The sequence below is a fragment of the Neovison vison genome, chromosome 3 (assembly GCF_020171115.1).
Source record: "Neovison vison isolate M4711 chromosome 3, ASM_NN_V1, whole genome shotgun sequence".
Classification (NCBI taxonomy): Eukaryota; Metazoa; Chordata; class Mammalia; order Carnivora; family Mustelidae; genus Neogale; species Neogale vison.
In genome coordinates, this window is record NC_058093.1 from 95,648,935 (window position 1) to 95,673,683 (window position 24,749).

The following is a 24,749-nucleotide window of genomic DNA, read 5'->3' on the forward strand; positions in this document are numbered from 1 at the left end:
GTTTTTTGTTTTTGTGTTTTGTTTTTGTTTTACCTGGTTCTCCTGTGATATCTCTGCTGTAGGGGGTGGTGGAGATTCTTCACACACTGCAAGGCTCCGAACTAGCTTTAACTTTGAGCTTGACTAAAGAAAAGTATTTAAAATTAACACTACATTTCACAAATCTAGGGCATATCCAAAAGCCCCCTAGAGTTTCTTAAGTTTCTTTATAGTTTCGGCCATGTATAAAAGTAGGTGAAATGTGCAAGTTAAATATATCATTAAATATCACAAAACGCTGTTAAGAGTGAAAACAAATAACTGCAGTTTCAAAAACTGTAGCAATAGCAAGGATGGGACTAATTTCAATTTCAAAACCCAAAGAATGGTAAGAAAGCCATTTTCTCTATAGAGAACCATTAAAGATATATAAGCAATGCACAAAAGCGACTAGGCAAGGCAAAAACCCCAAATAAAACAAAATAAGCTTTCTGCCCCAAACAAAATATGACAAAACTAAACTGAATGCAGCGCTGTATGAAAACAAGGATTCATCAAGCATGAAGGAAGGCCCTTGGCATGCCAGCACAAAATATTTACTATACCTTAGACCTTTTTCCTGTCTGTCCAAATGACTGCAATGGCCGCTGAACACACAAGAAAGATTTGTATTAAATTTCATACTGAAACAGAGAGATTGTTGCTTAATTCATAATCCTAAACCACAGAGAAACTACCTGCACAAAGTATTGGAAATGAGGAAATCAAAGCTGGTTTTAAGTAAAAAAAAATACTGATTCCTCCCAGAAGCACACTTGAGGAAGATTCTCTAAAATCATTCTGTGGGTTGGTATTTTCTTTAAGTCAGCAAATGGCCAGAATTTCCATGTTAACTGAACTAAATGGAACTTGCAAGGTGACTTCTTAGGTAGTACCAAAATAAAATACACTTCGTAAGTTATTTTATAACACATTACACTTTAACTAAGATTAGGAAAAACACACACATACACACACAACCCTGAGGCATTTTATGTAGCTGTGCTTAGAAAAGTTCCAAACTTACTAAGAAGAACATTTCAAATGCACATTGAGTCAGAGTACAACCACCTATCTGCGGCATCTTTTCAACACTGTAAGAAGTACCTCACCAGTTTTAGTGACGGAATCCTATTTGCCTGGTCTAGGGTAAGGCAATGAAGCAGAATCAAAGAAAAGAGGGCAGAGTTACAATGTGCAGGTTCATTCAGCAGGACTGTAAGATCATCAATCACATGAGGGGGACACCTGCTGAGGCAACCAGCTCTAGTTTGTGATACTGGGCTTTGGTTCGGGAAAGCAGTTGAAGTGCCTGTGAAATACAGCCAGATAGGTTTTAAACACCCTGTACTTCCTCCCACCTCCTCCAATCTACCTCTCAAGCCCCTATACCAAACAGGTATCCATCATCCACACATATTAAAACCAAGAAGCTAGTTTGGTACCAAACATGAAACAGATAAAAAAAAGTCCTTAATACCTAGATTACTACGCTTCACATATGAAAAAAAGCCACCACCTCATCCTAATATCCAAGAAAGCCTTCTGTAAAACCAACAGAAATGAGAATCTGCAGAACCAATGTGTCCTGTCCCCCATTTTGTGCCGAAAGTTCTTGAAAGATAAGCAGCACTGTATTTTGGGGGATTTTGTCCCTGGATTATGCATACTACAAATTTAATAGCGACAATAAAAGGAAAATGGAAAAAATAAAGGAAAGTGATTTTTCATGTCTTACAGAGAAGAAAACAGCACATAAGTGCATGCAGATGCATACATCGGTGCTCCCTATGAGAGCTTCTACATGTCGGGACTGACCTTTGTTCCCATTTACTTCCTTTAATTTGATTGAGAGGATTTCTAATAGTCTAAAAATAGAATTAAAAGAGTTATGCTACATAATGGAATGAGGGCTTACAGGCAAAAAAGTGGGAGAAAAATCAATAAATTAATACTAGAAAATGCAGAAAACTGAATTGAGTTCCAAGGCATTAGAAGAAAAAAGAATTTGTAACTTACTCTCATCCTCAGACATACCTTAAAATTCTAAGTATAAAGGGTACAAAACTCCTATTAAAACACTTTAAAATAAAGATATTAAAATATCTTAAAATCTTAAAAAAATTTTTTTAAGATATCTTAAAATCTTCTTTTTAGAAGAACAAGATGTTTACTGTGACAACTATATATCTCTAAAATAATGCTTCTAAAATTACTCATTTATTGAAATCTGTATGAAAACAGAAGGATGTTAATAGCGACAAAATGCATAAAACCAAACATCAAATTTTGAGCAAATTAACATACTAGGCAATTTTGCTAATAAAGCACAATTTTTTTTTCTTGTTCACAATCTGCTCAAAATATCTTTATACCAACAGGGTGGACAGATCATTTAGGTTTAATATCAGTTACTTAATATTTTTTTTTAAAGATTTTATTTATTTATTTGACAGAGAGAGATCACAAGTAGACAGAGAGGCAGGCAGAGAGAGAGAGAGAGAGAGGGAAGCAGGCTTTCTGCTGAGCAGAGAGCCCAATGCGGGACACGATCCCAGGACCCTGAGATCATGACCTGAGCCGAAGGCAGCGGCTTAACCCACTGAGCCACCCAGGCACCCTCAGTTACACAATATTAACATAAACTTCCACAAGTACAGATAGGATCTTGTTTTCTTTTGAGCTGGCAAAGTGACTAAGACAAAACACTTTAAAATAAAGATATAAAAATAAAAATATTTTATTTAAAATAAAAGAGATGGGGAACTTGCAAGTACAAGCTATATTTCCTATGCAGGAAGACTGCATTTATCTCTAGCTTTGCTTATTAGTAGATGACCCTGGTCAAATTTTTTAGTTTATTCTCATCTGTATAAAAGGTCATACTATTTGTACTTAGTTTTAAAGGCTCTTGAATAAGTTCATTAAAAGGCAGATTTTAAAAAGGGGTTTTTTAAAACCTAAAGCAATATAGATATATGCTTTATATATATATACATATATATATAGAGATGTATTTATATTATATAAATCTATAATATATATCTATATATTTATAAATACATATAGATAGACATATAGATAAATATATAGATATATAGAGATATATTTATCTCTCTCTATATATAGATATAAATATATCTCTATATATATAGATATATATTTATATTTATATATATAGAGATATATTTATATCTCTCTCTATATATATCGAGAGATATATAGTTATTAAAGGTTAGGAATCTAGTGTGTCAGAAGATCAATGTCCTACTTCTGCTCACTAGTCATAAGATTTAACTTAAAAAAAATTAAGTGAGGATACTGTATGTCATTCCTATAGTAATGACTTATAGTTTTCATAGACTTATATATGCATTCATCAGCTCAGTTTTAATTCAGAAGGAACCTCTGATGACAATGAAGATGAAAAGAGAGATGTAGAATTATCTTAGTATGACTTCATTTAATTGATATATTCTGAGTTCCTGCTTACATACAAGACACTGCCAAGGCAATGGGGCTACACAGATGAGAAAGACAGTTTCCAGTCTCAAGAACATAACAGCCCAAGTTCGGAATTCCTAAAGAGTCAAGCAGAACCCAAGACCTTCAGAATCTAAGTCGAGTGCACTTTACATCAGCCCTATAAAAACGTTTTGTGGATCAAATATTCCTTGTGACAGAATACTAAAGATGGCCTCCCCAAATTCCCATCCCCCATTATTTAATCAAACTCCAAACTAAGTCAGGCTGTGAGGGAGGTTTTATAGATGTCATTAAAGTCCCAAGTAAATGGATGTTAAGATACAGATAGCTCAGTTGGGTCGGATACAATCAGGAGAGCCCTTTAAAGACTGAAAGTTTACTTTGGTTGATAGCAGAAAGGCAAGTCAGAAACAAAGGTGAGAAGGACATGACACATTATTATTGCTGGCTTCCAAGATGCAAAGGCCAGGGGAGGACTGTAGGTAGGCTCTAGGAGCAGAGTGGCCCTTGGCTGAGAAGTCAGTCAGGAAATGTGGATCTCAGACTTAGAGCTAGCTGTAAGGAACTATGCCAGCAACTAGAATGAGCGTGGAGGTAAATTATTCTCCCAAGCCTTCAGATGAGGGCCCAGGCTGGCCAACACCTTTTGGCATTGTGAAACTCTAGACAAAGAACTTGGCTGAGCGCAATTTAGCTTCTAATCTACAGAACTGTGAGTTGAAAAGAGGATGTTCTTTTAAGGATCTAAGTTTATGGTAATACTCTATGTTGCAACAGGAAACTAATACACTACTACATAAGTAGATTACTATTACCTGCCAAAGTAGCATTATTCAATAAAAATCAGTTATAATTTCACTTCAAATAGCAAAGAACTGAAATTACATAATACATACAAAAGAACAAAGCAGAGAAAATCAGTTCTGTTTATTAGATTAAATAACCTTTGTTTTATATTTTGGTATCAATTTGGCAGCCAGATTTGACTTTAATAGGAAAACAATTTTTAGAAAAATGTACCTTATTATTTAAAGCACTGTTTAACTTTTTGCCATTTTTTAAACCAGAAAAATAAATACACAAAATTTACCATCTTAACAATTAAGTATACAGTTCAGTAGTATTAAATACATTCATAACTTTGTTCAACTATCACTACCATCCACATCCATAACAACTCTTTTCATCTTGTGAAACTAAAACTCTATACCTATTAACTATAACTCCCATTCTCCTCTCCCCACAGTCCCTGGCAACCACCATTCTTTCTGTCTTAAGTTCGCTTTGAAGTATTTCATGTTAAATGGAATCATATGGTATTTGCTTTTTGTGACCAGATTATTTCACTTAGCATATGACCTCAAGGTTTATCCGTGTTATTGCATATTGCAGAATTTCCTTCCTAAGGCTTAGTAATATTCTATTGTATGCAGATACCAGAATGTACTTATCTATTCGTATGTTGATGGATGCATTTGGATTGATTCAATGCTTCAGCAACACCGGCATACAAATATATATTCAAAATCCTGCTTTCAGTTTTTTGAGGGTTATATACTTAAAAGTGGAATTGCTGGACCATATGGTTATGCAATTTTTAATTTTTTGAAAAACTGCTATACTGTTTTCCAAAGTGGCTGTCCCATTTTAAATTCCCGCCAAGACTGTACAAGGTTTCAATTCCTCCACATTCCTGCCAACACTTGTTTTCTGGTTTTTGATATGCATCCTAATGGGTATGAGATAGTACTCACTGCAGTTTTAATTTGCTTTTTCCTAATAATTAATGATGATGTGTATCTTTTCATGTACTTATTGGCCATTCACAGAACTTCTTTACAGAAATGTCTGTTCAAGTCCTTTGCCCATTTTTGAATAGAGTTGTTTGTTTCATAGTTGTATTTTTAGTAATTTTCTACATATTCTGGTTATTAATTACTTGTTGGATACACAATTTACAAACGTTTTCTCTTATGGGTTGCCTTTACACTCTGTTGACAGTGGCTTTTAGGGCACAATTTAAAAAACATTTCTATGAAGTCCAATTTGTCTTTTTTTCTTTTGTTACCTGTACTTTTTCAGTGTCAGATCCAAGAAATCATTGCTAAATCCAAAGTTTTGTTCCAAGTTAATTCTCCTCCCCCTTTTAGAGATTTTGATTTATGTTCTCTTTGGTATTCTGATTAGAGTAAGACCAGTGAGAATTATGCTTTATAAATACTACAAGATATGGCTTTACATTGTATATGGAGAAAAATTAACACTGGAATTAAGGCAATAACTACACGTGCAAATCAAGCACGTTACTCTGACACAGCCCTTAGTAAAAAACTCTTTCAGTTAGGTGATAATTGATGCTGGTGCATGGGGGTCAGTCATTGTTTTGAAGCATAAGCTTTGAAGGCTTCACTCATTTAAAAAAATACCTCCTACTGGCCCATAAAGGCCAGAGGGAGCCTTTGCTAATCTCCACTGTTGTCAATTGCAATCATTGTGCCTACAGTCTTCTGATACCCCTGACTGAACTTTTGTTTGTACAAGATCAAACTTCCGTGACCATGATCCTGATTAGGGTGGAGTCATCTGTGTTGACACCTTTCATGGACTAGTAGAAGCTCTCAGTAAAGAAAGCAAGGTGGTTTTCAAACCACTTTCAACTCAACAGCCAACATTGCCTAACAAACCTTGATTAGCCTTGATTAGCTTTTCCTGAGCCAATTGGTGGCATGTATGCATGTGAGCTTAGCATTTTATTTTCCCTTCTAAAATCCATCCATCTTAAGAACACCGTGCCTATTTTATCTGACTCTAATCAGCCAAGTCACACAAATTAGTAAGCAAGTCCAAGCCTTGGACAGGGATGCCCCCTGAAGTGTCCTCAGTTTTTGCTAAGTTGTAACAGCTACAAGAAAATGCACTGAAACACAGAAGGGGCTTTTAGAGTAGCTGAGCAAAAATGAATATCACTGCTCTGGAAAAATCAAATGGAGGTAGAAGGCTAGAGTTGAGTCTCAATTATACCACTGGCTCTCCAGGTGACCCTGGGTAATTCACTTCCATTTATCTGGAAAATGGAAGGAGTGCTCAGGTGAACTTTGGAAACTTTAGCTCTGAATTTCTGAGTTTAATGAATTTAAATAAAAATGCTCAATCATTACTTTGAGCTTCTCTTGTCAACTCAGAATCTTTTTTTGGGAAGAAATGTCAATGGGATTAACAGAGGGCACCTCACCTCCAAGGCATTTCTTCCTCAGGTTCTTAACGAGTAATGGTGGTGATGATAACCTCCACAGATGTCCATGGTTTTCAAAAGGAAACCCATATTCCACCCTGAACCCGAACACATACTCTCAGTTCCCAGGCATTGGGTCTGGCACCAGAAGACTAATACAGTCTTGTCTCAGATCTCAGTATTGACTCTTTTCTTGAAAATGCCAGAGTCCCTCTCTCATAATGCTGAACCAGCCTACTGTCTTTCCTCCTGTTGTCTGTGGGGTCATGATCAGTGTATCAGTGCTCTGGGCTGTGTGTGTTTTCCTGGAATCATCCAAGGGTCAGGGAATCTGGTGTGACTAATCATTTGGTTGGGTGGCTTCCATAGCTTAATGGTTGTTTTCCTTTATTAGTGTTGTGCTTTTCCCTTAGGCATCTTATGTCCTCATTGTTCAAAGTAAAGCCCAGTGGCCTGGGGATAGGAAATACAGACACCAGCTGGGAGGTTGTTGAGATGCAGAATCTTGGGGATATCATCCATACCTTCCTCATTATGTTTTGTGGTATTCACCCTTTGACTTCCTTAAAGCAGTCAACTCTTAATAGGTCTGGCAGCCCCAGCTCCACAGCCTCTTCTCTCTCAGATATGCAGATTGTAGCAGGTATCCCTGGGAACTGGGGTGTCTTGGAGCTGGGGTTAGTTAGGGACTGAAAAAGCTCTCTTGGCTGGCCCCTTTGGTGACAATATTTAAGAAATCATTGCCAAATCCAAAGTTATGATGCGTTCGCCCTGTTTCTTCTAAGAGTTTCATACTTTAGCTGTTATATTCAAGTCTTTCATTCATTTTGTGTTAATTTTTATATTCAGCATTAGGTAAAGCTCCAACTTCCTTCTTTGGCTATCAAGCTGTCCCAGTCACCATCTGTTAAAAAGACTGTCCTTTCTCCATGGTGTTGGTACCGTTTCAAAAATCATTTGATCATATATGCAATGCAAGGGTTTATTCTGGGCTATTTTCTTACATTGGTCTGTAAGTCTGTCTTTATGCCAGTACCACGGTTTTGATTACTGTAGCTTTCACAAAAGTTTTGAAAATGGGATGTGTGAGTGCTCTAATTTTGTTCTTTTTTAAGATTGTTTTGGTGGGTGCAGGATGGAGCAAAATGAACAAAGGGAATCAAGGAGTACAAACATCCAGTTACAAAATAAGTTACAGGGGATATTATGCGCCACATGGGGAATATAGCCAATAATATTATATTAATTTTGTATGCTGACAGATGATAACTAGATTTATTGAGGTATACATTTTACAGTGTATACAAAGGCTGAATCACTGTTGTATACTTCAAGCTAATATACTGTATGTCAACTAATCCACAATTAAAAAAAAATACGTTGGTATTCTTGGTCCTGTCAGATTCCCTATGAATTTTAGAATGGGTTTTTCTATTTCAGCAAAAAATGTCATTTGGGTTTTGATAGGATTGCATTAAATCTACAGATGACTTTGGGTAGTACTGACATTTTAACATCAAATCTGTTCATAAACATGCGATGTTTCCATTTAGTTATGTCATTTTAAGCAATGTTATACAGTTTTCATTGTACAAATCTTTTACCTCCTTGATGAAGTTAATTCCTAAGTATTTTATTCTCTTGATTTTTTTTTTTAAGGGGGAGCAGAGGGTGAGTGAGAGAGAGAATTAAGCAGGTTCCATGTCCAGTGCAGAGCCCAATGCAGAGCTCCATCTCACCACCCTGAGATAATGACCCAAGCCAAAATCAAAAACTGGACACTTAACCAACTGAGCCACCCAGATGCCCCAGTATTTTATTCTTTTGATGCTATTACAAATCAAATTGCTTTTACTATGTCCTTTTCAGACTGTTCATTGTTAGTTTATGGAAGCACAACCCATGTGTATGTGTGTTGATTTTGTCTCCTCTTACTTTATTAAATTCATTTATTAGTTTTAACGGATTTCTGGGGAATCTCTATAGTTTTCTACATAAGAGGTCGTATCATCTACAACAATTTTGTTTCTTCCTTTCTTTAGATGTCTTTTATTTCTTTTTCTTATCTAACTGCTCTGGCTAGAATTTACAAGTATTATGTTGAAGAGAAGTGGTGAAAACAGCATCTTTGTCTTGTTCCTGAACTTGGAGGAAAAGCTTTAATTAAATCTTTTACCAATGACATGATCAACATTGGTTTTTTATATATGGCTTTTATTATGTTGATGTAGTTTTCTTCCATTAGAAGCTTTTTTGAATATTTTATCAGAAAAGGATGTTGATTTTTGTGAAATGCCTTTTCTGCATCAATTAAGAAGGTCAAATGTTTTATTCCCTTCATTCTGTTAACATAGTATGTTTGCACTGATGGATTTTCATCTGTTGAACCATCCTTGAATTTCAGTAATAAATCCCACTTGGTCAGGGCATGTAATCTTTTCATATGCTGCTGAATTCAATTTATTAGTATTCTGCTAAAGATTTTTGCATCAATGTTCACAAGGGACACTGGTCTTTAGTTTTCTTGTAGCATCTTTGTCTGGCTTTGGTATCATGGTAATACTGGAAAAAGAATGAGTTAGGAAGAGTATCCTTCTCTGAAATTTTTTGGAAAAGCTGGAGAGGGATTGGCACTACTTTTTAAAGATGTATTTACTTATCTTAGAGACAGAAAGAGAGCAGGTGGAAGGACAGAGGAGAGAATATCAAGCAGACTCCCCATGAGCAAAGAATCCAATGTGGGGCTTGATGGCATGACCCTGAGATCACAACCTGAACCAAAATCAAGAGTCGGACACTTAACCAACTGAGCCACCCAGGAACCCCTGTGATTTTGGTTGGTAAAATTCACCAGTAAAGCCATTAGGTCTGGGGCTTTTCTCTGCTGGAAGAATTTTGATTACTGAATCAACTGCCTTACTAGCTACAGGTCTTTTCAGATTTTGTTTCTTCAAGATTTAGCCTTGTCAGGTTTTATGTTTCTAGAAATTTGTTCATTTCATCTACAATATCCAATTTGTTGGTGCACAGTCATTCACAGTACCCTCTTATAATCCTTTAATTTTATAGAATTGGTAGTAATGTCCCCACTTTAATTTCTGATTTTAGTAATTTGAGACTTTTCTTCCTTAGTCCATCTAGCTAAAGTTTTGCCAATTTGGTTGATCTTTTCGAAGAAGCAACTTCTGGTTTCACTGATTTTTCTCCATTGTTTTATTTTTCATTTTTACCAGCATTTTATTGCCACAGTAAAAATTTAGTAGGTTGTTTAACAAACCTTAACATCTCTAGAAAGATGCTAAGGGACAAGGTCCCCAATTTATAATTAGCATTATTTGATACAAAACATGTATTAGGCCAATAAATGCATGCAGAATATGAAATATGCTTAAAGAACTTCAGTTTGACATGGGTCAGAACTACAAGCTCCTAGCCTGAAGAAAAACCGAGATTTAGTAACAAGTAGTTAAGGTGTAAATCACAATAAATGTTGACTATTCTTAAATTTACTGCCCTGTAGATAAATTTTGAGGGCAAAGAAAAGTAAACATCATTGATGATTTTAGTACTTTGGTCTTTTGTTTACAATAAAGGAACTTTAAACAGATCTAAAATTTGTTTCAGAATATGAATGTGGAAGGATTCTCAAAACATTACTTGTACCTTAATTGTTAAGCCACACCAGAGTGTTTTACAACTAACAACAAAAGAAACAGAAACTTAAATCTAAGCAGTCAACTTAATATAAAGTAATGTTACATAGGGTTGTTTTTTTTTTTTTTTTCCCTTAACCATAAATGTCTCTTTTGGTCTAATAGTTTCAGTAGTTTTCTTTACCTTTCCCTATACTACTAAGAACAGTTTAAGTCTGTTTGAAGGCTCTTTATTACAAAAGAAAACTGAAAAAAAAAAAAAACCCATAAAAAACAAAATGTGGGAATACAGAAAGGATGAACCACCATAACAATTAAGTACGCTAAGAAAGAATAATCTTTATGAGTTATATTGTGTGTTCGTATAAAAACAGCCACCTTAAAGACCCTCAATTAAGAGGAACTCTATTTCAAAAAGGGGATCACTTTTCATATGTAATTACTATGAACAAAATAAATTATAATGGTTAAAATGCTTCAACTAAGACTCCTAATACATCCTGAAGAGTTTACTAATGCTCAGTACTTTCCAAGGTAATAATAAGAATTTATGGTAATTATGCTGGAGGAGATAATAAATTAAAGTGTCAAATGTCTAGCTAACAGTCAGCAGCAATAAAAACCATGGAGTTGGGCTGATCATTTCTACTGGAATAATGAGTTGGAAGATAGGACTTTTAAATCAATAAACTGCCAAGTAATTTAATACATCATTTAATACTCTGGGCAAAAGAACACAAGATTAAATATCCAAAAACCTAAATCTTAGACTCTAAGGAAAAGTCCATGGAGAAACTCAGACTTATCTGGTGTACAGTTACCCCTCATATTAAAGATTAAGGATCTCAGCATCCCATTGGTGATACACACATAAATTACTGAAGAAAGTAAAATATTATGTAAAAAGATTTCTTTATTTGTAAGAAATGAACTACTTTATACATGTATAATGGGAGCACCGTGAAAAGCTAATATGTTTTTAAGTGCTAGCTATCTTATGCACATATAACCCAGGTTCAACAGAAAGATTACTGAATCCTTATAATTTAAATATTTTTATAATTTAAATATAAATAATTTTAAAATTAAAGTATACTATGGGAAGTGAATTTTAGTTTTAAAAGTTGAACTCATTAAATACCAATAAAAGACAACACAAGTACAGTATACAGATCTAGAACTTAATGCAAAAAAATAAAAACTGAAACAAAAAAATGTAACCAATACAAACTGAACTGGCCATCCTATTGTTCAATAAATAGTTTGTTGGAAGAGAGACCATTGTTTAAACTGCTCTAAAATAGGTTTTGGATTGTGTTTACATACACATGTACACAGATGAACACACCTAGACAAAACATTTGTCAAGTACAGATACAACTGTATAAAAATGGGAAAGCTGAGTATAAACCATTAATAAGTAAGCAGAATACAAGATTCCTAATTTTACATTTCAAATAAATTATTGCAAAAAGTCAAGATAAGTAATTTACCCTAACTTTAATCTGAAAATTCTATTGCTGAGAAAAAGCAAGTGCCAGACATCATATAAATTAGTTATACAAAGAAGACCAAAGCAAACACTTCCTCCCCTGGCCTCACCATTTGCCCCATATTAAGGATTAGTTGTAGTCAAACAAAATTTAGAAACTTGGCTCCTCACCACTCCAATCTTCTACATACTTCATAATTACAGAAAGTCCAATATGCAACTTGTAAGATTTGAAACAGGAATAGGTATGGCAGTAGAAAAGTTACTAAGCAAAAACTCTGTACCATTATTTGGAACCATAATCAATAGTTCAGAACAACTCCACGGCAATTACATGGGTAAGTTAACTTCTGGATATTAATGTACACAGATTGCTTGAATTAGCACTGAAGTATTCTTAAGGAAGTAATCCTTAAAATTCTGTAAAAGATTATAACCTGAAACAAAACTCTGAATGAAAAACCCAACTAACATTTTTAAAAAGTAGAGTCATGTAAGGAGAATTACTTCCCAAAGCAAAGGTTAAGCTCTATGAGACAGCCTCTACTTAAAACAATCCAACGTGGTGATAAAGTAATTACATACTTCCAATGTCTGCTGGCCTCTCCCTAGTTTGATGAAAATTTTAATGTAAATGCTATCTTTAACAAATAGTAAAAAATTTAAAGATTTCTTCATAGTATTAAAGAAGCTAATATATCCCTTCATTTAAAAATGAATTTTTCTAGGGGCGCCTGGGTAGCTCAGTTGGTTAAGCGTCTGCCTTCAGCTCAAGTCATGATCCCAGGGTCCTGGGATGGAGCCCTGTGTTGGGCTGCGTTGGGCTCCTCTCCGTCTGTCCCTCCCCTTCCGCTTGTGCTTGTTTCTTGCTTTCTCTCTCTCAAATAAATACATATCTTAAAAAAAAAAAAAAGACTTTTTCTAAATAAAACACTAAGGGGATGGTAAGGAAATTAAGACTTGGAGATGTATAAAATGTATGATTGTTGAGGAAAACATTTTCATTTTCCTAGGTCACTTCAAGTGTTACTGTGCTGAAGCAAGACAATGGACATAAGTTTATTCATGGTAGTTCACTTTAAGAATGATATAGAAGAAAGGAGGAAATTACTCGTTTATTCAAAATTCTTAAGGGGAAACCTATGTTAGTTGGCAAATACATCTAAATTTGAGTTAAAAAAACAGTTGCTATTTTCAAGGCTCAAACTCATAATCCTAAACTGAGATCAGGAGTTGCACACTTAACCAAATGAGCCACCAAGGTTCCCCTAATAATAGTTGCTATTAAAATTAAATCTTTAGCCAGGATGTTAGAGATACCAAAGAAAGATGAAATGTCTCCTACTATGTCAGAAGAAAGGCATTTCATAAAGAGTAACTCTGTATTAACTTAAAAGGTAACTTTGTATTAGCCGTATTCTTTTTTTTTTAAGCCGTATTCTTAACAAGACTCTATTCTCTGTTCATGTCTAACACAGTTGACTTTATATTAGGTGAACATACAGGAAAACCTTTTCTACTTATTAATCTATTTTCATTCCTAATTCCCATTACTTAAATCTCTCCCATACAAGTTATTTTGACTGTAAGCCTCTTCTTGCCAGACACCTTGTATGGAGGCACCTTGGATCTCAAAAAGTTCCAAGCAGAGTAAATATTCTCACCCATAGTAAATTCTTAATAAACATTTGAATAAACTATGAAAATAGTATTCAATGGATTAACATAAAATGAATTCTCGTGTTCTCTTTATTCCTCTTTCCAATCTTTACAGTCATAATTCTATATGGAATATGATATCAAAGACCATGTCCATTTTTGCTTACTATAGTAGGTCCTTGGCATAGAACAGGCTTTCAATAAGCGTCTGGTGAATGAGTGAAATTTTCCTATAATATCAACAACGGGGCCTTGATTCAATTGTGGTGATCAAAATGCTCTTGTGCCTATTACCAAGGGTAACACAACAGACATACCAGGAAATGTAATAATCCAAATTAATCACTTGTTTATTAGCATGACCTAGATGAGTGAACATTAGGTATAAAAAAGGGACTAAAAGGAAATCTTCTACTATTTCAATCATGAATGCAACAGAATTTTAGCAGATTTTCTCTGATTCAATCAGGATACTGGCATACTGCCATCACCTAGTATAGTGATTGCAGGCTTAGCAATTTTTTGTTTTAAAAAGTGCTATTACTAAAAGTGACTAGAAAAAGTATGTTATTTCTCCCAATTTCTTAGATAATTACCACTTGACTATACTTAATCAGTGGGGCCTAAATGCTTTTTTTTTTTTTTGATAGCTGTGTGAGTTGCTTTCATTTTCTAACATATTTCTGGCACATACTGGAGAATAAGACAAATTTTTGACTGAATGAAGGAATGATATAACCTTTAGAAGAACCTTCTTATTAAAAAAAAAAAATAGCCCTCATATAGCACTCAAGATCTTCAGAATATATTAAGAGTGATAAGAGTAACGATAAAATACTTTCTCCCAAAGTAGAATTCTTTATCCACAGGACTAAACTAAAACAAATGGGTTAGAAATAGTATTTTAAGGTACGTTTTTGTGGCAGATTAAAGGTCTTTCCTACTAAGAGGCAGGCTGTAATTCCCTTTCCCTTGAATCTGGGTTACCTTTATTGACATATGTCACTGAAAGAAGAAAGAGGAAGAGACTTTCTGAGACTTCTGAGCCTAGGTCAAAAGAACCCTTGTAGCTGTGCTTGGCTTTTGGAACATGGTTTTTGTGACTCCTGAGTTGTCACACAGTAAGTCTAACTACCCTGGGTCTCCCATGCTATAGGGGCCACAAGTAGGTGCTCCCAGTTCCAGCTGAGAATACATTTCTGCCATTCCCACCAAGGTGTCAGATATGTGGGTGAAACAGTCTGGACCTTCTATGACAGCCCATCTGTCAGTTAAATACCAGCAAAAAACATTTTTGATACCTTGTGCAGTAGAAAATTCAGTAAGCCAAGCCCTTATTCTGTCTTCCTGGCTTACGAATCATATAGTATTAAAAAATTAAATGGTGTTTAAAAATTGTTAGTCCTTTGTTTTGCAGTAATGTCTTTTAAAGCAAGAAGATAACTGGAACACTTAGAAGTGAATGTATGTACTACTTGAAATAATTTTTTACCTATCTTGAATCTGTTGACTAACTCATTAATTTCCATCTATGCCTGGAATTAAAAGCCTTCTCCACAGTTAATTCTGTCATCATATATGTGTAGTGACAAAAGCCTCAAGTGACTTTTTTTCTCCCCACCAACCACTTTTCTTAGTCATGGATGACTGCTTCCTTGGAGGATTGTTTTTACCGAGAGAACTACAGTTTTTTCAACCTTGCTTATTCTGCTCTTCTTTAAGGGCTCTTAGGTTAGATTCTGTACTCTCACGACACTAACAGTTGCAGAGTGGTATGAAAAAGTAGAAAGCCAATAAAAAACATATTGGCCACATACGAATAAAAACAATTACATTACAAGTAAATACAAAACAAATTAAAGATATAAGCAATTCAAAGAGCTACACTCAACAAGCTATTCCAGAACACTGAAAACCAGCTGGTCAACATGTCCCAAAGGGTCAAGTTACCCTTTTACAATTCTGAAAGTGTGTTTGGTATGAAGAGTATAACTACATCTTGAGTATTTAGTATTTGTAGCCAAAGAGAAAATCCTATTTACCTGCAAATCAATATTGTTGTCAATACAACGTTCATTCTTCTCTGCCAAAATCTTCCCATAGTTTTCTGATTTGATAAGATTTTCAACTCTGGTTGTATCTTTCACTTCTGCCTCCAAATCCTTCATTGTTTCAGTTTCATTTTTTACAGTAACAGTATCAGACATCCTCATCAGCAAAGGTTATTTTAGAATTCTACAGGGAACTTGAAGCCTTAGCAAGAAAGGGAAAAAAAAATTAAATTCAGTTTGAAACATGTCTTAAATTCACCTACTATACAATATTGACTAAGTGCCCTCTACGGTCCAGGAACAATGTTGAATTTACATAGGTAGAAGCAAGTTTCCTGCTTTCAAAGAGTATAGAGCTTAGTGGCAGAAATACACAAATCTAAAAAAAGCCTAATACAACAAGCTAAGAGCTATAAAAAGGATACGAGGTAATTCTGGTGCACATATCACCCTTTTTCTTTTTTAAGATTTTTATTTATTTATTTGACAGAGAGAGAGAGAGCACAAGCAGGGGAAGCAGCAGGCAGAGGGAGAGGGAGAAGCAGAATACCCCACTTAGCAGGAAGCCCAATGCCAGGTTTGATCTCAGGATCCTGGGATCATGAAAAAGGCAGACACTTAACTAATTTAGCCACGTAGGCACCTGCACATTACCACTTTTAAAGGGTCTTAAGAAACATTAAAGGAGTGAGCCATATCAAAGTGAAACGTAATGTTGTAGAGTTACAAAAAATACATACTTAGATAACATGAGAAATCTTTTTTTCTAAAAGGATGTCAGGAGTATCATCCTGTAAGAAAAATGTGTTCCTATTATAGCTTTCATTTAGGTTTCTAAAGTTCTAAATTTCTTGAATTTTCCTTCAATTCCAAAAGGAAATAATTAAAAAAAAAATAAACAGAAACATGGTATACAAAACATAGCTGGGTTGTGCATTATCAGTCCGCTTTAGGAAATCAAGCACTGAAAACTCTCCTGACTAATGTGATTCAGTGCCTAACAACACAGTATTACCAGACACTCAGGAAATCAAATCCATAGGATGCCAATATATTTCCCATCTTTAGTGAGGTTAAGAAAACACTGGGGACCTTATACTGGATATATCAGATAAGAATGTATGAGGGACAGGTGTCACTTTATATCCTGTAAGAAATGTGATGTTTAAAAGGAGAACTTGATGTCAACAACTTTAATTTTTTCTAGTAAGTTTAAGGTGCAGGACCTAATGATTTGATAGATGCATATACTGTGAAATGATTGCCACAATGTATCACTTAACATAATTACAATTAAATATCTAAATAAATGAAAAAAAAATCTAAACATCTAAATAATATCTAAAAAATATCTAAAAATCTAAATTTCAGAAATCCATAAAATGGATTTTTGACAACCTGAAAAGGGTAAAAAACAAAAAAAAAAGAGGGAGAAGTAGATTCTAAAGTCACAGACGGACTAAACGGAATTTAAATCTTCATTAATTATATTCTATACCAGAGTTAATTGGCTTATTCTCAACACAATAAGGTTACTAAGAGGTAGGGCATTTCTTAAAATACTCTGGCTCTTTGCTTTTTCTATTAAGATTTTGAAAGAAAAAGGGATATGTTTTTCTCTCAAGTGTTAAGACAGATTACCTGAAGTATCCTATGGAACTGGGATTGCGGTGTCCCACAAAAATAAAATAAAGTAATCCAAGGTTCTTTTTCACAGTTGTCAGCCAGGATGTCAAGTATATTGAACCATCTGGAATCTGGCAGGAGGAGTCCCATGTCCTTGTCACCACTGTAGATTCCTGGGCTGAAATGGACCGTTGTGGATCAAATATATCATACCTTTCAGTGGCCTAAAATTAAAACAAAAGGAAACCTTTTAACAAAATAGCCAAGAGAAGTAGAACACTATATAGTAATTTAGAAATTAAAAATGCTACTATTGGTGAATTTATTATTTTCTTGTCCTAACAAGAAAATAGTTATGACATGTATTGGTTTTGTGAGCCTGAAATCACTCAGGGCACCTAGAGAATTTAGCAGTAAAAGCAGAGACGAGAAGAAAGCAAGGGAACTAATATATAATATATAATAAGAATTTAGCATGTAGTCAATGTTGTAAGGGAGGTAACTGTTTATTTTATAGATAAAGGAAAGAAGGTTTGCCTAAGATTGTGACCAAGAATGCTTAACTCCAGAAGAGTTTTCTTCCAGAGCTACAACTCTATGGACTTATGGGAAGACTGTAATTTTCAGTAATGATCACACTCTAGATTTTTAAGAGTACAAAGAAGAAAAGGTTGTAATAAATCATTTAGCATTTTCTTTTTTTTAATTTTTTTTAAAGATTTTATTTATTTATTTGACAGAGAGAAATCACAAGTAGATGGAGAGGCAGGCAGAGAGAGAGAGAGAGGGAAGCAGGCTCCCTGCTGAGCAGAGAGCCCGATGCGGGACTCGATCCCAGGACCCTGAGATCATGACCTGAGCCGAAGGCAGCGGCTTAACCCACTGAGCCACCCAGGCGCCCTCATTTAACATTTTCAAAGAAACCCACATTGGTCTGTTAAAAAGCAAATGTCTATAAAGGGTAGAATCGCTATTTTTAAAAGACATCTGAAGTGCTAAAATTCTTTCAGTGTCATCTTTTTTTTTTTTTTAAAGATTATTATTTATTTATATGACAGACAGATCATAAGTAGGCAGAGAGGCAGGCAGAGAGAGAGAGAGAGAGGAGGAAGCAGGCTCCCCCTTGAGCAGAGAGCCTGATGTGGGGCTCGATCCTAGGATCCCGGGATCACAACTGAGCCGAAGGCAGAGGCTTTAACCCACTGAACCACCCAGGTGCCCCCAGTGTCATCTGTTTTTAAAGTCACTTTCATTTTATGTTTCTCTGGTGCAAAGAAATTTATTACAGCAAATAAACAGCTCTAAAAATCCTACATAGCTTTCCCATTTTCCTTTGACAGTGCTCTTGTCAATAAACAGAACAGTACAGTTTAAAGGTGAAACAATTGAAAATAGTATGGTGTAAGCACAAAGAGATAATAATATTGCCAACCACGCATCACAGAGCCATTCACATCTTACACTAGCTCTTCAAAAACTATTTTAAAATATAATTAATTTAGAACCCTGATATAAATTCACATCAGATTTCATGTCTCAATTTCACTAAGAGATAACAGAAAGGAGGAATCAAGGAATGCCCAAGTTGTTTTCTGACATTGTCTTCTCTGTTTTACCGAGGTTGCTAGGCCACTAAATCAAATAACTGTTCTTTTTTTTAAATTTTTACAAAAACAAAAAAAAAACAAAACCAAAACCAAAACCAAAACCAAAAAATAATTCAATATAATTTTTCTAATTTTTAACTTTTTCTCTCGTAAAATGGTAGACACAAGATGGCAGCACCCACTAAGCACCCAAATTATTGTGGTTTTGTTTGTTTTTAGTAAAGTGACCTGTGATTCAATCATAAATCCTTTGAAATTGTGAAGCAAGGCTATAATCTATATAAGAAAATAAAAGGGGGTGCCTATATGGCTCAGTCAGTTAAGTGTCTGACCCTTAGTTTTGGCTGGGGCCATGATCTCCAGCTTGTGAGATGGAGCCCTGTGTCAGGCTCCATGCTGAATGGAGCCTGCTTGAGATTCTCTCTCCCTCTCTCTCTGCCCCTTCCCCTGCACACACTCTCTCTCTAAAGTAAATCTTTAAATAAATAATAATAAAGAGCTAAAAAAGGCGATAGCTGCAAGGGGTAATGAAGATGAGGCACAATGTAAAGAGGCAAACACTCAGTTTTGAGGAACCCCCACTGAACCTTTGGAACCACCTAGTTGAATCTTACAATTTACCATGCAAGCTATCAGCACTCAGAAGTCCAATGACCTGCCCAAAGTCACACAACCAATGTGATAACCAATACTTGTCAATATTCCACACCACTTGACAAACTAAAGAAATAAATGTTTCTGAACCAAAATGACCAGTTATTATTTCCTGGGAAAGAGATAAGGATCAAGTGCATTGCCATTTTATCAAAGTTTAAAACACAGCTCTACCAGTTATGACTTAGGAAATCACTTATGAGCCATAATGAAGGAGGAAAAGGAATATTTCACTCATAAACTTATTGGGAAGACAGTTTTTTAAAAAGATTTATTTATTCATTTGAGAAGGAGAGAGAGTGAGTGGGGGTAGAGGCAAGGGGAGAGAATCTTCAAGCAGACTCTGTGCTGAGCAAGGTGCCCCACGCAGGGCTTGATCCTTTGAGCCATGAGATCACAACCTGAGCTGAAACCAAGAGTCTAATGCTTAACCAACTGAGGCACTGAGATGGCCCAAGACTGGATCCCTGCTCACTTTATTTATTTATTTATAAAGATCCCCCCCCCCTTTTTGGACAGAGACACAGTAATAGAGGGAACATAGTAGGAAGAGTGGCAGAGGGAGAAGCAGGCTCCCTACCAAGTAGGGAGCCTGATGCAGGGTTTGACCCCAGGACCCTGGGATCACGACCTGAGCTGGAGGCAGATGTTTAATGAGGCCTACCAGGCGCCCCTGAATATTTTAAATAAAAATGTTTTCCTCTCCACATCTTCGAATAAAGGAGATTATTTAGCTTTTTGGGTACTCACTAAAACAAAAACTTTATCTTGGCATAATGCCTATACATCTGGAGTTACTTAAGGCTGTATGGGCATGTGGGGGTCAAGTATGGGAAGCTACAAAATAGGGATGGCATATGGTGTTGCTGCCATAACAATTAGGAGTCAATTACATGCACCACCCTAATGTCACAAATTGTTATACAGTAAGTGAAAGTGATTTAAAAACGTATATAAATTTGGTAAGTTACTACAGCAGAAAGGCAACTTAGAGAAAGTCAGCAAAATGTTGATATTTATTAAGTGCATACATGTGAGTTGGTGATATTTAAAAATTGTCTCAGGGCACCTGGGTGGCTCAGTCAGATAAGCGTCTGCTTTTGGCTCAGGTCATCATCTCAGGGTCCTGGGATTAAGCCCCATGCCAGGCTCCCTGCTTAGTGGGGAGTTTGCTTCTCCCTCTCCCTCTGCCCCTCTCTCAAATAAACAAATGAAATCTTTAAAAAAACTGTCTCAATCTATTCTATTTCAACATAAAAGAGATGGATATATGTGCTCAAAATTCACATTCAACTTTGAATAAACATTCTTGCAACTGCTAACATGTTACTAGGAACAAGTCAGAGATCTGATTATATATAATTTCTGTGCCACCAGGTAGCCAACAAAAGATAAATGCCTGTATATATAATAAAATCTTCAGAACCACATGCACAAAAAGGTTGGCACCCACCTGGCACTACAAGCAAAAGGGAATCAAAGGTAAAATTAAAGATCATAACCTAAAAGAAAAAACTCTAAAAGTACAAGGAAATATAAAAAATATATATTTTTTTAGATTTTTAAATTTATTTATTTGACAGAGAGAGAGATCACAAGCAGGCAGACAGGCAGGCAGAGAGAGAGAGGGGGAAGCAGGCTCCCCGCTGAGCAGAGAGTCTGATTCAGGATTCGATTCCAGGACCCTGGGACCATGACGTAAGCCAAAGGCAGAGGCTTTAACCCACTGAGCCACTCAGGTGCCCCTATAAAAAATATCTTTATAATTACTTGGAGGGAGAGCCCTTACCAAGCATGACATAAAAATCTAGAAGCTACCAAAGAAATATTAATAAAGCTTACAATAAATTTTTAATATTTCTGTGTGGAAAAACAGAGATTAAAAGGCAAATGATAAAATAAAATCTATTTCCAACTGAAAGGGTCAAAGTATCTAAAGTAAAAAAGCTTTTATAAGTCAAGAGGAAAAAAGAGAGAAATGGGGAATAGGCAATCTACAAAAGAAACACAAATAATTACCACCAAAAATTACTAACTGGTGTATAGCTTACCACATGCCAGGTATTGTACTACCTTTCATAATTAATAAATTTAGAACTTACAACAATTCTAAGTAGGTCCTGTTATCACCCCTGTTTTACAGATTAGGAAATTAAGGCACAGAGAAATTAAGTGATTTTGTCCAAGGTCACACAGCTACTCAGTGTGGGGACAAGGACATGAAACAGGGCACACAGGTGTCCCACTCCAGGCTCTCACCCATAATGCTCTATCATTCCTACATACAAAGAGGAGGGGCAATATGTATTTAGAGAACACCTTTATTTCAAGACTTCTTTCTTCGTTTTAAAATGATTCATTTGACAGAGAGAGAGAGAGAGAGGAGAGAGTGTGCTCACACAAGCAGAGGGAGTGGCAGGCAGAGAGGGAGAGAGAAAGAAGCCGGCTCCCTGCTGAGCAGAGAGCCCAGCGTGGGGCTGAATCCCAGGACCCTGTGATGATGACCTGAGCCGAAGGCAGACGCTTAATCAACTGAGCCACCCAGGTGCCCCTAAAGAGTTTTTTTTAACATGTACTAACTCCGTTAGCATCATATTCATTACAAAAAGCAAACTTCACCTTTTCACAGGGATAGGAGCTATGTATTGTTCTCTGCTGCACAGGAAGACAGCACTGTTAACTTATTAGTTGTCAATAAAGCTAATCACTACTGAAATATCAGAACTGCTGCATACCATCGAGTTTCTCTTAACCTCCCTATCTCTTGTAATCATCAGTATCAAACAAAGTAAACCTGGTTGGTAGTAAGGATTCAGTTAGTGGCTAAGGAGCATTGTGAAACCTCGTAGTTTACAAATGATGACTATGAATACTTAAGTACCTTCCTCAAAGAAACAAAGCAAGACAGAATTGGGATCAATATTTGAAAAGACAGACTAGTATATGCAATACATGAATGTGTAGTTTCTTTCGTGAAAATTTCAGACAGTATTTTCAGTAACAAAAACACAATACTGCTAATTCAAAGGATCACTTTATTATGCCTGGGGTCTAATGTTTGGTTCTACAGTTAGGCATTTACAAAAATAAATAGTCTACTTCCACAAGAAGAAAATCAATTTACTCTAGGTTAACAAAACATCAAAAACTCAATTTTGTTATGAGGAAAAACTCTGGCTCCTACAGGTAAAAACTAAGTACTCTGCACATGGATATTGAGAAAAAAAGAATTATATTACTGAAGTTATCTGAAACAGAATTTGGCAAAGCACACTGCATTTTTTCCCCCTTATGACTACCTGGTTATTCAATGTAATTTCATTAGATGAACACAGTGCTTACTTCTTCCCTCACAGCAAAACATGTAATCAGGTACTGGCATTTATAACATAAACCAAGTTGCAGAAGACTAACCCACACCAGATTCTTCTCTTAAGGGTTAGCAATCAACACAACCTATTGGTCATGGGCCTTTGGTGAGAAAGACAAGGAAAATGGTTTATCCTGTATTTAGAAAGAATGAAAATTCACATTCTCAGCGTCAGTTACTTGAAGAAGAACATAGGCATCAGTATTTCAAAATGCTAAATGTCTATGTGATTTATAAACAGTTACTATCAACCAGAAATCTAACAAGGAACCACAGAAAGCAAGAAGCTGCAGTATTAGCTATGTTTTACAAGAGTAAAAGAGAAAGAATTACCTTGACCTAATGCGAGTTGGTGAAACTCGAGAGAGATGGTTAGCAATGACATCTATCAACAAATACATAAAATAATTTAAATATGATATATAGAGAGGGTAAAAAACTTGGTAAGTTGAAGAATAGGCACAAATAACTTATTAGTTGAGTTCCACAAGAATATGAAACAAATTACATTTAGAGAAGAAATGATACACAGAGGTAAGATCTTACAAGAACATGTTGCTTTCTCAATGGAGAAATGGGGAAGATAGGAAAAAGAAGCCCATTTAAAGGAAAGAGAGTACATATGCTGGGGTTGAAGAAAACAAACAAACAAATCTGATGATACCCAGAAGTGGTGATGGCATAGGGAATGGGAACTCTCAGCCGCTATGAGTTCACTTTAGTAAATAATCTGTGATCTCGAAAGAGATTTAAATTCCTCTTATGCTACAGCCCAGCACTTCTACATCTCCACCTACACACTAAATAGACACATATACGTGCATGAGGAAACACGTACAAAAATATCCGCTGAATTGTTTTATTTAAAAGCAAAGAATGGGAAAGACCAAATGTTTACCAACACCGGCACTAATTTTTTTTTTTTTTAAGTATGAGAACAGTAGTAAACTCCTACTGCACAGTATGATAAACAATTAAAATGAATGACCTAAAGCTGTATCAGTACAAGTCTCCAAAAGAATGTTAGAATGTTTAATGGAAAAGCAGAACTATGACTACAATACAAAGCAACTTACACAAATATTTAAAAACCACACAAGCATTGACGGTAAAGGTACAAATCTATTTCACACAATTCTCTCTGGGAAGGGAAAGGAAAAGGTTTCAGATGAGACAGAAAAGGGACTTTAATCAATGTCTTTATTATTATTCTATTTCTTAAAAAAAAAAAAAAAAAGACCTGTAGCAAATAAAACAAAAGGTCAGCATTGCTAATTCTGAGTAGTAAGTACTAAATGTTTGCTAGAATGCTCCTTTTTTTGGTACTGACATTTTTCATTAAAACATGTTCTAAAAACAAACAACAGGAAAATGGCATCAAAGGGTGGATATATTTGAAGTTAAGATTAGAAGTTTACTCTTGATCTCATGAGGGATAGAGAGCCTGAATAACGGGAATTTTAAGAAAAGCCATGGAGAATTGTTACAATTGTAGATGGACTCTGTTCTAACAGGTAAACTGTTTTAAAAACTGTGGTGTAGGGCGCCTGGGTGGCTCAGTGGGTTAAGCCGCTGCCTTCGGCTCAGGTCATGATCTCAGGTCCTGGGATCGAGTCCCGCATCGGGCTCTCTGCTCAGCAGGGAGCCTGCTTCCCTCTCTCTCTCTCTGCCTGCCTCTCCATCTACTTGTGATTTCTCTCTGTCAAATCAATACATAAAATCTTTAAAAAAAAAAAAAAAACAAAACTGTGGTGTAAAGTGACTAGAGCACAGCAAAGGACTGAGCTGAAAGGGAAAAAAGAGATTTCATTCATTCATTCTAATCTTTTGGTTACTATGTGCTAATAGCACTGCTCTAACTACTAAGGATATAGCAGTGAACCAGGCAGACAGGACCCCTT

The 24,749-nt window shown here is 35.6% G+C and overlaps 1 protein-coding gene across 8 annotated transcripts in view; it reads right to left on the minus strand.

The window, feature by feature from the left end:
• Positions 1–24,749, minus strand: part of R3HDM1 (R3H domain containing 1) — a 150,218-nt gene that overhangs the window by 116,158 nt on the left and 9,311 nt on the right. For 6 of the 8 annotated variants that reach the window (XM_044242572.1, XM_044242576.1, XM_044242574.1 and 3 more), the window contains exons 2-5: positions 17,233–17,441; positions 15,583–15,793; positions 585–626; positions 34–123 (exon numbers count right to left, since the gene is read on the minus strand). In XM_044242572.1, the coding sequence (XP_044098507.1) occupies positions 34–123; positions 585–626; positions 15,583–15,753 (303 nt within the window). In that variant the 5' untranslated portion in view covers positions 15,754–15,793; positions 17,233–17,441. The remainder of the gene's footprint in view (positions 1–33; positions 124–584; positions 627–15,582; positions 15,794–17,232; positions 17,442–24,749) is intronic. The other 2 variants (XM_044242575.1, XM_044242579.1) reach the window with 1 other exon arrangement.